General features: G+C 35.3%; 1 protein-coding gene across 3 annotated transcripts in view; it reads right to left on the bottom strand.

Moving 5' to 3' along the window:
• The window catches only part of SNTG1 (syntrophin gamma 1), a 703,177-nt gene that overhangs the window by 233,970 nt on the left and 452,462 nt on the right, over positions 1-16,745 (bottom strand). For all 3 annotated transcript variants that reach the window (XM_053558928.1, XM_053558930.1, XM_053558929.1), the window contains exon 8: positions 7,515-7,617. In XM_053558928.1, the coding sequence (XP_053414903.1) occupies positions 7,515-7,617 (103 nt within the window). The remainder of the gene's footprint in view (positions 1-7,514; positions 7,618-16,745) is intronic.

Here is a 16,745-nt window from a genome sequence, read left to right as displayed (position 1 = left end):
ATTTATGACCAAGTCCTCAGAAGCAAACTTAACAAAAATAGAAATTGAACCAAAAAAAGCTTCCACATAGCAAAAGAAATATTCAAAGGAGTAAATGAAAAAAAAACTACAACATAGTAGAAAATATTTACACACCATGCATTTAACCCCTAGGACTCACACCCAGAATCTATAAAGTACTCAAAACAAGTCAACAATAAATCTAATACTCCATTAAAACATGGGTTAAGAACATGAACTTTTTTTTTTTTTTTTTTTTTTTATTTTGGCCGGGGCTAGGTTTGAACCTGCCACCTCTTGCATATGGGACCGGCGCCCTACTCCTTGAGCCACAGGCACCGCCCATGAACATTTTTTTTTTAAAGAAGGCATTCAAGTAGCCAGTGAACATAGGAAAAATCTTCAACATTGCTAATACAATTTAAAATCACAAGGACATCTCATAACAGTCAGAATGGCTATGATTAAAAAGTCTAGAAACAGCAGATGGTAGGGAAGATGTGGAAGAAAGGGAAAGTTTATACACCGTTGGTGTAAGTGGGAATACAACTTCTATAGAAAACAATATAGAGCTTTCTCAAATAACTATTAATAAAAATAGAACAGTCATTTGATCTGGAGTAGATATCCAAATGACATGATATCATTATAGAAAGAAATATATCTGCATTTGAATGTTTATAGCAGCCCAATCACAATATTTAAGTCATGGGATCAACCTAAGTCATCAAGGAATGACTAGATAATCATGCCATGGAATACTTAAGTAAATTAACTCACTAGCTGAGAGTCAAATACAGCATGTTTCACAAAAGGTGGGTGGGAGGAAGGTAAGGGATGAAAAATTACTGTGGATAAGGTACACTATTACAGTGATAAGCAAACTAAAAGCTTAGAATTCAAGCCTATGCAATATATCCGTCTAAAAAAACTGCACTCAAACTCTCTACATCTATAAAAACAAAAAATAGGAATAAATAAAAAATATAAGGGACACTGAAAATTTTGAGATACACAAAAATGAATAAATGCAAAACATTTTTATTTGATTACTGTATTTTCTCAAATCAATCACCACAACTTTCTATGCACTTTTTTCATTCTTACAAACCAGTTTTTGAAAACACTCTTTCCACTCATTTTCTTCAAGTGCTATCAGCTCACTTTTGTAGATACGATAAGTTTCTTCAGGCTGGAAAAGCTCTTTCCACACATGTAATTTTTTTGACTGTAGGGAACAGGAAATAATCATACAAGACCAGGACAGGACTGTAGGGTGGATGAGTGGTATGCTTAACCTCTGTGGACTCCAGCAAGTGAATGGTGATGTTGATTGTGAGGGTGGACACACTGTCAGGGTGCAAGATGGTCCTGGACCATCACTCTTGATACTGCTCCAACACTCTTGATAGGCACCTTTGTGTGCTCCTGAGCAGTCACTGTCCTTTGTTCCTGCAGGGAACACCTGTGACATGACCACTTTTTGGAGAAGGAGGTTGCCACCATTTTCTTTACAACACTTTGGGTCCACTTCACTTTTGTGGATGGATTTTCACTGGGAAACGACAGTGCCCACTGTCAACTGATGCTTATTTTCTGGACCAAACTGGCAGATCCAGGCGTCATCACCAGTGACGATACCAGAAACTCACCTAGCCTTGCCTGCGTGGAATCTGACCAGCATTTCTTCACATCATTCAGCACAGATGTGCTTTTGTTCATCTGTCCAAGCGTGAGACACCATAGGGCTGCAACTCTCCTGACGGGAAGACAACTGCAGGATTTGGACACTGCCGGTGACCCATCTTCAGTGCTACCTCCTTGTCCTTACACGTCACTTGACTGTTTCCACAAACCATTTTTCCACAGCAGCGTCATTTTCCTCGGTCACTGCAGCCACTGGACGCCCAGGCCTCTCCTCTTCTTTCAGTAAAGTTCAGCCTCTTCTAAATTCTTAAAACTATAAAAAATTGTCCTGCGGAAATGAGTAAGAGCCCTAAACACTGTTGCAAATGCTCAAGGCTTTGAGACTCCCCACTTTAAAATCCTAGAAAGTCATTGTGTGAAAGTGCTGTCTCGATAGCTGACGCTGCCTCAGTACTATGTGGACAGTGACAAACGAAGCCTCCCAGTGACACAGGTAAACCAAGCAAGGTGACACTTGACAGCTGAATCAGAAAGGACACAACTGCTGACTGTGTTTCTTAGAAGTGAAAGAATGGGCTATAACACAGTTTGTCTCAAAAATGTTATAATGACCTTCCTAGATTGAAAAAAAATGAAAAAAAAAACCCAAAATACCAAAATTTATGGAATGCAGCAAAAGCATAACTAAGAAGGGAATTTTTACCAGTAAACACTTGTATTTTAAAGGTCTACATTATAAAAGAATGACCTCAAATCACAGCCTAACTTTCAGTCTTCATGAACTTGGGGGTGGGGGAGTCCTAAATCCAGGTTAGCAGAAGGAAGGAAATACTAAAGCATCTTTTGTAAAAACCTGGATGGAAGTGGAGACCATTCTTCTAAGTGAAGAATTTCAAGAATGGAAAAACAGACACTGAATGTACACAATACTAAATCAGAACTAGTCAATGCACACTTAGGTGCACACATGGAAATAAAACTCAACAGGAATTAACTACTGCGGCGGGGTTAATCCACATCTACCTGGTACCATGCACACATTCTGGGTGAAGAGCACAATTATGACCTTAAACTGAAATGTACAAAAGCAAATTATATAACCGAAAGTAGTATACCCCTGAAATACCATGAAATTTAAAAAAAAAAAATTAAAAATGAAATAGAAAATAATATAGGAAATCAACTGAAGAGTTATTTTATTAAAAACATCAATATTATCAAAGTTTAGGAAGACAAAGAAGAAAAGATACCAATCAAATAAAAATTGGAAATGAAAGAGTAGACGCTGTAAGTCATGTTGCAAAATCAAAAGGTCTGTCTATCCTAACGTGGACAGTTACACACCAGTGAAAGGACAACCTAAAACTGCTTCTTGAAATATACAACTGACCAATACTAATCGTGAAGACATAGAAAATGTAGGGATATTGAATCAGAAACCAAATATCTCAGAAAAAAACATCCAAGACCAGATAGCTCAGCTGGACAACTCTACTAAAAATGTAAAAAATAATTAACACCAATCCTTTCCAAACTCTTCAAAACAGTTGCGGAGGAAACACTTTCAAACTTAAGGCCAATAACAAAATTAGACAAAAATACTACAAAAAAGAAAACTGCAGACCAATATTTCTGATGAATATTACTGTAAGGTTCCTCAACAAAAATGCTAGAAAACTGAGTTTAACAACCCATAAAAAAGGATCACACCATGACCAAGTGTCTTTAATTTCTGAAATGCAACAATGATTCATCATAAAAAAAAATCAATCCAGGTAATGTATCCCACTAACAGGATGAAGGAAAAAGATGATATAATCATCTCCATTGATGCAGAAGAAAGAATTGTAAAAATTCAACATCCTTTCAAAAATGAACTTAACAAACTAGTAGGAGAAGAAAATTACCTATCACAATAAATGCCATATAAAAAAACCTCATAGCCCAACAACGTATTGAATGATAGGAAACTGAAATCTTTCTCTCTAAGATCAGGAACTACACAAGGGTGTCCACTCTTGACTCTTCTATTTAACATAGTACATGAAGTACTACCCAAAAGAATTAGGTAAAAATAAGAAATAAAACTCATTTCAAAGGAAGAAACAAAATTATGTGTTTGGAGATGACATAGCTTTTATGTAAAAAATCCTAAATATTTCAGAAAAATGGGTTAAAGCTAATAAATTTGCAGAATAGATAATATACAAAAATGCATTTTGTTCACTAAAATTTAACAATCAAAATAGAAAATTAAGGAAACAAGTCCATTTACAATAGCAGCAAAAAGAATAATATAATTAGAAATCATCCAAACCAAGCTGCCTGGGCACAGTGGCTCACACCTGTAATCCTAGCACTCTGGGAGGCCAAGGCAGGTGGAGTGCTTGTGCTTAGGAGTTAGAGACCAGTCTAGCAAGAGCAAGAACCTGTCTCTACAAAAAAATAGAAAAATAAGTGGGCATCATAGCTGATGCCTAAAGTCCCGCCTATTTGGGAGGCCAAGGCAGGAAGATGACTTGAGCTTAGGAGTTTGACATTACTGTGAGCCATGATGCCACAACACTCTACCCAGGATGACAGAGTGAGATACTGTCTCCAAAAAATAAATAAGTAAAAAAGTAATAATCTAAACCAAGGAGGTGAAAGGCTTGTATGCTGAAAACCACAAAATATTGTTGAAACGTTAAAGATGACAGAAGTAAATGGAAAAGCATCTCATACTGATGAATTAGAAGAATTATAGTGTTGAGATGGCCTTGCAACCAATACAACCTCTATAATATCCAGGTTCAATGCAATTCCTATCAAAATCCCAATGGCATTATGCTGTAGAAATAGAAAAAAGAATGTTAAAGCTAATACTTTTTTTTTTTTTTTTTTTTGTAGAGACAGAGTCTCACTTTATGGCCCTCTGTAGAGTGCCGTGGCCTCACACAGCTCACAGCAACCTCCAACTCCTGGGCCTAAGCGATTCTCTTGCCTCAGCCTCCCGAGCAGCTGGGACTACAGGCGCCCGCCACAACGCCCGGCTATTTTTTGGTTGCAGTTTGGCCGGGGCTGGGTTTGAACCCACCACCCTCGGTATATGGGGCCGGCGCCTTACCGACTGAGCCACAGGCGCTGCCCTAAAGCTAATACTTTTAAAGCTAAAGAACTTCAAAGGATCTTTAATAGCCAAAAATTCTGGAGAAAGAAAAGCAAAGATGGAGGCTTTATATTTTCCCATCTCACAATGTGTCCAAAGCTACAGTAACGAGAGCAGTGGCCTTGGCATTAAGGCTCATGTATGAACCAGGGGATCAGAATGAGAGCCAAGAGATTGAGTCTCGATATATGGTCAAAGGATTGTCAACAAAGATGTCAAGGTCACACAATGAGAAATAAATTGTCTCTTCAACAAATTATGTTAGGGAAAGTGGATATTCACATGCAAAAGAATGTGGACATTCACCTTACACTGTATATAAAAATTCACTCGAAACAAAGACTTAAACATTAGACATGAAACTATAATATCACTAGAAGAAAATTCAGGAAAACCTTTTATGACATTGGATTTGGTAATGATATCCTGGATATCACACCAAAAGCCCAGGCAACAAGAGAACAGACAGACAGAGGTGACTGTGGAAGGATCAAAAGTTCTGTGAAGCAAAGAAAGCCATCAACAGAGTGAAAATATAATGTAAGAAATGGAAGAAACCATTTGCAAACTATATGTCCGATAAAAAGCTCTTAGCCAGATCATAAAAACAATTCCTACTATGCAACAATAGCAAAAAAAAAAAAAAACCATGAAACAAATAACCAGATTAACAAAATAGACAAAGGACCCGAATAAACATTTCTTTAAAAGTTATGCAAAAGGCCAAAAAGAATTTGAAAAAATGTTCAACATAACTAACTATCAGGGAAATTTGAATCAAAACTACAATGAGATTATCACCTCAAAACCATTAATGTGGTCATTATCAAAACAAAACAAAATAAAATCCAGAAAATCACGAGCATTGCGGAAGATGTGGAGAAAATGGACTCCCTCGGCACTGCTGCTAGGAATTTAAAATGGTGCAGCTCCGATGGAAAACAGTAAGTTCATTATTCAAAAAAAATTTTAATTAGAATCCATTAAATTAGAATCCATTAAAATAGAGATTATATTTTAAAATAAAATCCTTTGGATATATACTTCTGAGTATATATCCAAAGTAATTTAAAGCTGGGTCGTGAACAGAGTTTTCTTCACCCATATTTGCTGCAGCATTATTCACAATAGTTGACCAGTAGAGCCCGTCTAAATGTTCATTGATTGATGAATGGATGGACAGAATGTGATAAATACATACAGGGGATTCTTATTCAGCCTTAAAAAGGAACCAAATTCTGTCAGATGCTACAATGTGGATGGGGGTTGAAGACATTTTGCTTAGTGAAATAAGCTAGTAATAAACAGACAAATAGTATATCGTGCTACTTTTATGAACTATCTATACCTGTTAAATTATTATAAACAGAAAATAACATGGTGTTTTCCAGAGGTTGCGTGTGGGGAAATGGGAAGCTGTTTAGATATGCAGAGTTTCAGTTTTGCAAAATCCCAAAGTTCTGGAGGTCAGTTGCCCAACAGTATGCAGAGTCCCCACTGCTGCCTTGCCAGATTAGAAAGGGTAAACTTTATGTTATGTGTTCTTCAAATAAGCCCACTTTGAAAATAAGGTTGGAAATGTATTAATAAGTTAATTGTAAGTTTATCTAGTCACTCAGCAATTCCACTCAGGTATTTATTGTAGTGAAATAAAGTTATAAAACTACCAAAAACCTTATATAAGAATGTTTACAGAAGCTTTATTTATAATAAAAAAGTATTAGAAACATCTCTGGCATCTCCAAAAGGATAAAACATTAATGCATTTAGGGTGTTTACACAATGGAATAGTACAGAGAAATATAAGTGAATAAACTGCTAAAATATATAGCATAAATAAATCAAAAAGAAATTGTTTCTAATGAAAGAAGCCAAATATGAAAACTTAAATATAGTGTAATTCCATTCTACAAAGTTCCAGAAGAGACAAAACAATAAATAGATGGTGCTGAGGAATTGCCAGGGATTCTCTCTAGGGCTAGATTTTACTGGCCAGGGGCACAGAGAAAATATGATTGAAAAGAATATAGATAAGCAAATTTATGCCTTTTCAGAATTCATCCAACTATGTGTTTCAGATCTTTGCATTTGAATTTCATGTAAATTATTCCTCAGTTAAAAATCTATTTCTTTTTTAGCAAAAGTATTAGATAATATATATTTTATTTCAGAGACAAGGACAATGAAGTAAAATTGATAAAGAATATTTTTAAGAGCTTTTACCTAACTTAGTATATTTCTATAAAAGCAAATGCTCCCTTCAATCTTCCTACTCTTATCAGGACAGCCTAAGTGCAAATTTATTGAGCAAGACCAGTAATCAAGTCAAAGTACATCATTTTCTGATCAAAGAAAATGGATTTGCCAAATATTCTGAATGACACTTAATAGGTATACATAATACATATATGATATTTTAATATGATGCCTATTTATAAAACAATTAGTCTCAAAACGTCTTAAGATTTGAGACAGTCTCAGTGTCTCAAGGTGGATAATAGTCCGCCAATTGTAGCATGGAGGATAACTACAATGTGATGAATACCGTCTGTAACAAAAGTAACATTGGCTCCCTTTTCTAAAGGGCATTATGAAAATGTCTATATTCAGGCAGGAATTTACACTTTAAGAAGAAATAAACAGTTACTGTCAGAAAATCATGGTCTACAATATAAATATGGTGATGTGGACCAGTTATCTGCTCTTCATAAATGCTTACATGCACAGTCTTCATTCAAGGGGAGTTTGAGGAAAGCAGGTGCTCTTTTTAAAAAAGACACTGTTAGGGTCACTTCTTCTCCTGCATTCCGAAGAACTTGAACCTAAAACAATACAAAGAAAAAGAATTCAATTATGTTTCTGATTTTTAAACGATTGAAGTCTTGAAGTTATTTGTTGTCTTTTCTACCTCCCATTTTTTCCCCAAGTGGGCAGAAACATTTTATAAAAGATAGAGGGAATAAATTATTTATCACTGCAGCAATTCAGCCACCAATGTCCATCTTCTTCTCCCTGTTTTGTGGTCCCCGTTCATACACAATGTAAGCCTTTCATTCACATTGACTGAGGCCTTCCTGTGCTTCTGGTTGGTATTAGGCATTGGGAGGGTGCTCAAATCTACAGAAACACTGATGTGATGTACAGGTCAATGTATTTATTAATACATATTTCTTGAGCATATGTTACACTCCATAAGCTTTGGCGTATCTATTTTACATCATAAAATTGGCTAAGATATAAGAAAAAATGATTATAAAAAAGGATTCTCCATACATTTACCAGAGTGGCAATTTATATTAAACATAATTGACCTAATTCACTCAAACCCTTTAAAAAATAAATAGGTATTACTTTCCTAATTCATAATTAAATGTTTCTTTTTCTGCAAACCTGTTATTATTATTAATGGGGCTTATGATTATAAAGTCTGTTATTATCAATAATTCTCAATACTTTTTAAATTATGAAATTAATAGGTCTAGTCCTCCCAGTTGAAATAATGCTAATTTCTCCAAAAATCATATGAAGGAAAATGTAAGAAATGTAAAATGTAAATTTAAAAAAAATTAAAAATACAACAAGAAACAAGGGAGCTATAGCAAGCATAACCAGCATAATATTTATAGCAAGCATACCCAGAAAACTTATAAAAATATTTATAATTTTAAACTCATATAAATTAAAGAAATAATCAACAATACTTAACAAAGGAGCAATTAATAAACATAGAAATACAAGTTGTTATGAAATATATAGAAAAATGGCTCAACCTCAAGTAACTAAATAACTGGCTATATAAAAACAGTTTGACTTCTGGTCCTGCCAAGATGGCATTGACCCATCCCTCTCTGTTCCTTCCCAGAACCTAGAACTGTAAACACTGAAAAGAATGCAAGAGGTAACAAAAAGAGAACTTGACGAGGCAGGGAAAACAAAAAAAAAAAAACTGATTGGGGGTCTTAGGACTGGAGTGATGGCATGGGAATTGGGTGTCTCCCATGCCCCCACACAATAGAAGGACACTAAGTGGGAAAGGGTGTCTCACAGGCCCCTATACAACAGAGGAACACTACCTAGTTTGGCAATTTTCTGACCCCCAGAGTAAAAGCAGAAAGCAGACTTGCTAGTTTCCTGGGGTTCTTCACTGAATGGGTGAGCTGCCAGCACAAGGCTTGCCCATCAGAGCCAGTGAAGGGAAGTGGTCAGAAACCCTGGTGACAAACAAGTAATCCAGATCTTCCCACTGGGCCTGAGAATTCTCTTTCCCACTTAGAGGTATCCTGTGATTGGGAGCACTGAGGGTCATCTCATCACAAAGGCTCACTGAGAGAAGAAACTGTCACTGAGGGTCTAAGACCTGAGACCTCACCTGAGACCTCACTGTGGTAGAAAGTGCCCACAAAGGTATGGCTGTCCCCAACCCCCTCAGCCTACATTCTCCACAGGCAGAGGTAACCCTCCATAGCAAGAACTGACCTGTAAATGCTCTTAGTCACAACTCTTCACCTAATTAGTGCAGGATAGGGTCCAATCTAAGAAAGCAATTTCCATCTTTTTGAATAGCACCACCAGAGAATGGTGGGCACCCCAGGGAGATAAATCAGTGAGACCAGAGTTAACACTAAACAAGCTCTACATTGTACGTTGTAAATGCAAACAAGCCTACAAAGCTATGTGCTACACAGTAAATTTCTACTTTAAAAAATTCTAAATAAGATTTAGAGTTAGCTAACCTAATAAATAAAATGGCAAAATGGCCAGGATATAATCAAAATTACATGTCATACCAAAAACTGGGAAAAGCACAATTTGAAAGATAAAAGATTGTCAATTAACAATAATGAGATAAAGTACCTAGTGGAATTATCTGATAAGGATTTTGTAAAAAACATTAATAACATTTCCTTAACAAGAAATTGCAATTTCTTTTGAACCAAATGAAAAATTATGGAATTTTGTCAAAGAAATAAGTTGTATAAAATATTTGAATGAAAATTAAAGAAGTAAATACATAATTAAAAAATCCTTTCTGAAAAAAAATAAATAAAAAAAATCCTTTCTGGATTAGCTCAATGACAAAGTGGAGGAAGCAAAGTATAGAATTAATGAAGATAAGGATAGGACAATAGAATTTGTCCAATTGAATGAAAGATAGATTACAGACCAAAAAAAAAAAAAAAAAAAAGTGTAATTTTCCCAATAAATTGCGATAAATTGTGTAGGTACTTGGATATCCTCATTAGAAAAAAAAACAAAAAAACGAATTTTGATCTATACTAACCATATACTAATACCACCTTGAAATAAATTAGAAACCTAAATGTAAAATCTAAAATTATAAAACTCCTAGAAGCAAATTTTGGAGGAAACCTTATAACATTGGGGTGTATAAATTTGTTTAGTTATTATACCCAAAACATAGTCCATACAAAAACAAACTTTTAATTTGGAAGTAAAAATTTAACTACTCTATTCTATGAAACACACTTTTAAAAGAGCCAAAAGCTTAGAGAAAATATTTATAAATCCTTGCCTGTGTATAAGGGTACCTGTGAAACTTAGTAAATGTAGAATATAAATGTCTTCTAAGAAAATGCCAGGAAGGCTATGTTAACCAAGGTGATGAAAATGTGTCAAACGGTCTATAAAACCAGTGTACGGTGCCCCATGATCACATTAATGTACAGAGCTATGATTTAACAATAAAAAATAGAAAGAAAAAAATAATAATAAATCTTTGCCTGATAAATAACATATACCCACAATACACATATTAAAAAAAAAAAAAACACTTAAAACTCAATAATAATACAAATGACCCATTAAAACATGGAGACAATACTTAGGTTGGTATGGCCCAAAAGAACTTACACAGAGTTTTAATTAGTATTTTTTATTTCGGAATATTATAGGGATACACACGTTATGATTACATAATTTTTTTAACGTTTGAAGTTGAAGTTATAAGTGTGTCTGTCACCCAGAATATGTGCACTGACCCGTCAGCCCTGCGCCTTCTCCCTCCCACCTACATAATTTTCGTTGAGTTTTACTTCTATATATGCACATAATGTGTTGATCACCTAGTTCCAATTTGGTATTGAGCACACATGTCATGTTTGTTTCCCCATTCTTACTTCACTTGGAAGAATGGTCTCCAATTGCATCCAGATTGCCACAAAACATACTATATCACCATTTCACCATTTTTTTTTTTTTATGGTTGAGGAAAACTCCATGGTGTACATATGCCTCATTGTACTAATCCATTCATGTCATGATCCTACATCTTTGCAATTGTGAATTGTACTGCAATAAACATTCAAGCACAAGTGTCTTTTTGATAAAATGTCTTTTTCCTTTGGGTCCAGCCTAGTAGTGGGATTGCTGGATCAAAAGTTAGGCCTGCTTTCGGTTCTCTAAGTCACCTCCGTGCTGCTCTTCACAGAGGTTGTACTAGTTTGCCGTCCTGCCAGCAGTGAACGAGTGTTCCTTTCTCTTCTCATCCACGCTCGCATCTGTAGCTTTTGGACTTTTAGATGGAAGCCATTCTCCCTGGTGCTAGGTGAGATTTCATTGTGGTTTTGATCTGCATTTCCTTGATGATTAGAGATGTGGAGCATTTTTTCCCATGTGTTTCTTGGACATTAGACTGTCTTCATTTAAAAAGTTTCTGTTCATGTCTTTTGCCCACTTTATAATTGGGTTGTTTGATTATTTCTGGCTGATTTGCTTGAATTCTTTGTAGATTCTGATTATCGGTCCAAATGTGGAAAGAAGAGATCAAACTACCACTCTTTGCTGATGATATGATCTGATAACCAAGAGATTCTAAGATTCAACCAAGAGAGTCCTAGAGTCAATAAATAAATTTAGCAAACTCCAAGTTACAAAGTTATGGTGCAGAAATCAGTAGTTTTCATATATGCTAACAATGGTCAAGATGAGACCCAAATCGAAGACGCAGTACCTTTCAGACCAGCAACAAAGAAAATAAAATACCTGGGAATATAGTTAGACAGAAAGTGAAAGACCTCTACAGGGACAGCTATGGAACTCTGAGGAAGGACATTGCAGGAGATGTAATAGATGGAAAAACATACCATGCTCATCAATCAGCAGAATCAGTATTGTTAAAATGGCTATACTGCCTAAAGTGATATAGAGAGTCAATGCAGTCCCCATTAAAATACAAATATTTTTCGGAGATCTAGAAAAAACCAGGTCTATTCTTTGTATGTGACTGAAAAAGACCTACAATAGCTAACACAAGCTTACATAATAAGAAAAAATATCTGAAGGCATCACTTTATCAGACTTCAAGCTATGCTACAAGGCTATAATAGCAGCACTATGTCGGCATAAAAACAAAGACATAGACTCATGGCTCAGAACAGAGAACTTAGGGACGATACCACCTTCATATTCTCATCTTATTTTTGACAAAAAGAAAACATATATATGCATATATATATACACACTGGGGAAAAGAATGCTTATTCAATAAAATGTGCTGGGAAAACTGGATAGCCACATGTAAAAGACTGAAACAGGATCTGCACCTCTCACCACTCACAGGAATTAATGTAGGATGGATCCAAAACTTAAACCTAAGGCATGAAACTATAAGAATTTTAGAAGAAAGTGTTAGAAAAACTATTAGAGATATCAGCCTAAGGAAATAATTTGTGAAGAAGACCCCAATGACAATCACAGCAATAACAAAAATAAATAAGTGGAGCCTGATCAAATCAAAAAGTTTATGCACAGCCAACAACACAATCCATAGAGTAAACAGATAATCTATAGAACAGGAAAAAATATTTGTATGCTGTATATCTGAGAAAGAACTTCTATTGATGGTAAATGACTGCATGAAAACATATTCAACATTAGCAATTAGGGAAAACAAATGACAGTCATAGTGAGATATCAGTACAAATCGGCTACAAGACTTAAAATATAACGCCCTGAGATGCCAAGTAGGTAAGGTTGTGGAGACACTGGGACTGTCAGAGGCTATTCATGGAAATGAAAAACAGACAAGTTTTGAAAAGTAATTTAGCAGTTTCATAAATGGAAACATTTCCATGCCCGATAACCCAGTAAATCCAGTTTAAGAAATTCACTCAAGAGAAGGGACAGCGTATGTTCATACAAACATATTTTGTGAATTCTCATAGCAACTGTATCTGTAATCTTCAGAAAGTGGAGAAAATTTAAATATCCATCAAAAAGTGAATGGGTAAACAAGCTGAGGTAGCCCTCGCAATGGAAGGTAACTCAGCAATAATCAGGAAAATGAATGAGCCATTGAGATTGGCTACAAGGGGAAAGAATACCAAAGAACTGTGTCGAGTGAAAAAAGCCAAGCAGTGTACCTATTCTATGATTACAGTTAGGTAAAATAGTAGAAAATGCAAACAAGTGCGTATTGTCACAGGTTGTCCATGGAAAGGGAAAAGGGAAGATGTCAAGGGGGGATATTTGGCAGAAGCATCCAACTTTTAAGATAAGGGTGTATCTGATTCATTGGATCAAGTGGGTGACTTCACAGGTGTATGCATATGTCCAAATGTATCGATTGTACACGTTCAGATTGTACACTTTATTATACATCAGCATTTCTACACTGCTGGATGTGAACAATGGAGAATACTAAACAAATACAAAAATCAGTGTATTTTACCATATTAAAAATTGAAAAAAAGTAGAAAATTATACAATCATTTTGACAGATCCAAAGTAGTATTTGATAAAACTCTTAGAAAACTAAGTATACAAATGATTATCCTTCATAGTATAAAGAGTATGTACATTAATTCAAAATATTACTAATAAATGAGAAGTAAAAACTATGTACAAATACACATTATGGTGAATTACTGAAACATGTCTCTCTGAGACCAGAAATGGGGAAAAAAATGTTCACTATCTCTTTTTAATTATATTTTTAGGTCAGTTTGTCAGAAATATGACAAGAAAAGAAAGCCTGCATAAAAGTTGAAAGAGAATAAAAGTAGCATCATTCAGAGATGATATGATTTTAAACACAGAAGTCCTTAAGAAACTATTGACAATATTATCAAGATTGATAAGTGAGCTTACTATGTAATTGTGGCATAGATGGGAAGTTAATAGACAAAGATCATTTGGGTTTGGTGTAATATCAACAAACAAATACAAAATGTATTTTTCCAAATAAAAAATATATATGTTGTAATTTCTATATATAATATCTCAAGATAGCAATTCTGTTCTGTTTTTCTATAAATTAAAGACAATTCCACTGCAAGTCCCAGTATTTTCCTTAATTTTTGACATAGTATAGACTTATTAGCTTGCTGGTATTGACATTATATTATAAACAATATTGATATAATCAATGTTATATAACATTATTGGAGATTTCTGAGGAAGTACTTAGCACAGTAGTACTACATAGCTAAATACCCATATTCTACAGTAAGTGTATAGAAGATAGTGTCTGGTGTTAAATAATAAAGATACAACAGTACAAACATCTTAAGAATAAATATGATATTTATAAATTAAACACGATGCCTAAAAAGTAGGCAATGGACCATTTTAAAGCTTTAAATGTGTGCTTCAATTTAAAGTTTTGTACATGGAAGAAGCCCAAGTGCCCATTGACCTATGAATGGATTAATAAATTGTGGTATATGTATACCATGGAATACTATGCAGCCTTAAAAAAGATGGAGCCTTTACCTCTTTTTTGTTTACATGGAGGAACCTGGAACATATTCTCCTGAGTAAAGTATCTCAAGAATGGAGGAAAAAGCATCCGACATACTCAGTACTTCTATGAAACCTACTTATATTTACTCACACTTTCTTATGAAAGACAGAACACAACTATAGCCCAGAAAGAAGGAGAGAAATGGAGTGGGAAGGGAGGGGAGGAGGGAGGTCTGATAGAGGGAGGGTAAAAGGTGGGACCACACCTATGGAGCATATTGCAAGGGCACAAGTCAAAGCTATCACGTGCAGAACATAAATGTCTTAACACAATAATCAAGTAAATGAGGCAAAAGCTGTGTTGACTGGTTTGATGTAAGCACGTCAGATTGTATAAAAAACCAACACATTGTACCCCACATATGCATAAATGTATTCATGATCTATGTGTATGTGACTTCATAAAAATTTTTTTGTGCACATGTAACTGAGGAGCATAAGATCTTTAAAAAATTATAAAATCTCCCACGGATTTCACCTCCCCCCTCCACCCATCCTCTTCTCGACTTCTTTCTGGGCTGTAATTGTGTTTTATCTTTCACATGAAAGTGTGGGTGATTATATATTGGTTCCATAATAATATTGAGTACATTGGGCATTTTTTCCCATTCTTGAGATACTTTACTAAGAAGAATACAATCCAGCTCCATCCATGTAAACATAAAAGAGGTAAAGTCTCCATCTGTTTATAAGGCTGCATAATCTACTGTGCATATTGCAAGGGTACATGTCAAATATGTTAATTGTAGAGTATAAATGTCGAAACACAGCAATTAAATAAGTGAGGTGAATGCCACATTAACCAGGTTGACGTGAACATTCCAAATTGTATAAAATCAGCACATTTAACCCCATAAATGCAGTAATGTATACAGTTGTGATCTAATTTAAAAAATTATAAAATCTCATCCTAGAGAGAAGGTGATTTTCAAAAGTTGAAGGTCATGTGTGAGTAGCTCTCTATGTAGTCACAATTTCAAGTCTTTGACATATACACATTTCTTAATGAATACAGGATTATTAATATTTTGGGAGCCAGATTGAAATAGCATTTTTAAAACTAGTTTTCTCCTATCCTTTGAAAGCCTATTTCATCAGCCTGATACTGTCAGATTACGTTCCATATCATGAATAATAATAATTAGATTCTTCCTGCCAAATCAGAAAACTGCACCGATAAATCCAGTTGCTTTTTTCACTTTCATTCACATTTTATGATTTCAATGAAATGTTGTGAATTTTTATCATATAAAGTATTAGCGCAGTTATTCTCACGAACTGCCTTCATTGAGCAAATGTATCAACCTCTGCCCCCTCTGATCAAAGTTGCAGAGGTTGACACATGATCAGTCAGTAAGAATACAAAAGGGAAATGGAATTAAAATAGATATTTATGGGTTTAATCTCATATTAAAACCACGGCAAATCTAACAACTCAGTTCATGAACTGAATGGGCTTAAGTTGCACTCAGCTATTAAGAAGAAAAAGTCATAGAATCTTCCTTTGCCCCCTGGGAGGCTGTTCTGTCTCACACGAGATGAGATTCTCAAGGGGAACTGAGCTCCTGCCACTGCTCTGTCTGTACAGGGAACCAAGAAAGCGAGGTTTCACACGGCGAGGTCGACTGCAACTGCTGTAAGGATGCTTTTTAAGCATGCATCGGGAAACACACATCACAGACACACATAGCCCTTCTGAGCTACTGTGCATGGTGAGATTAGCTTGTGAGGATCACAGTTGCTAGCCTCACATGATTTGGGGACAATGAAATAAGATTTAGGTCTTGAGAGAGCAAAGTAAGTATTGCTGCCCACCAATGTAGAGGATGGAAAACAGTCTCTTCGAATTTCACCTAGCAATGGATTCATCCCCCCTAGCACTGTGTTCAGTGCCGGGAATCATTTTCTTAAAGTTCTGAACCCTGGCTGACAAGGACTATAGACATGATTTTAAGGACTGGTTTTGAAATAGGTCACTTTACAGACAAAATAACTAGGCTAACCTCATTGGAACATGCTTTACAATTCGTGCTTATGACTACATGGCCACCATGGATCTTTTTTATTCGCAGGCTTATGAATTGAGGTAAAAATAAGGACTTATCACATGTATTATTGGGTGACACTTTGAGATAAAAGTTCAGCCTAAAGGGTTTCATACCGGGGTAAGTGCAACTCCCTGCGCTTA

The sequence above is a fragment of the Nycticebus coucang genome, chromosome 13, assembly GCF_027406575.1.
Source record: "Nycticebus coucang isolate mNycCou1 chromosome 13, mNycCou1.pri, whole genome shotgun sequence".
NCBI lineage: Eukaryota > Metazoa > Chordata > Mammalia > Primates > Lorisidae > Nycticebus > Nycticebus coucang.
The sequence above is the reverse complement of the archived record's forward strand: the minus strand, read 5'-3'. Positions and strand labels throughout refer to the sequence as shown.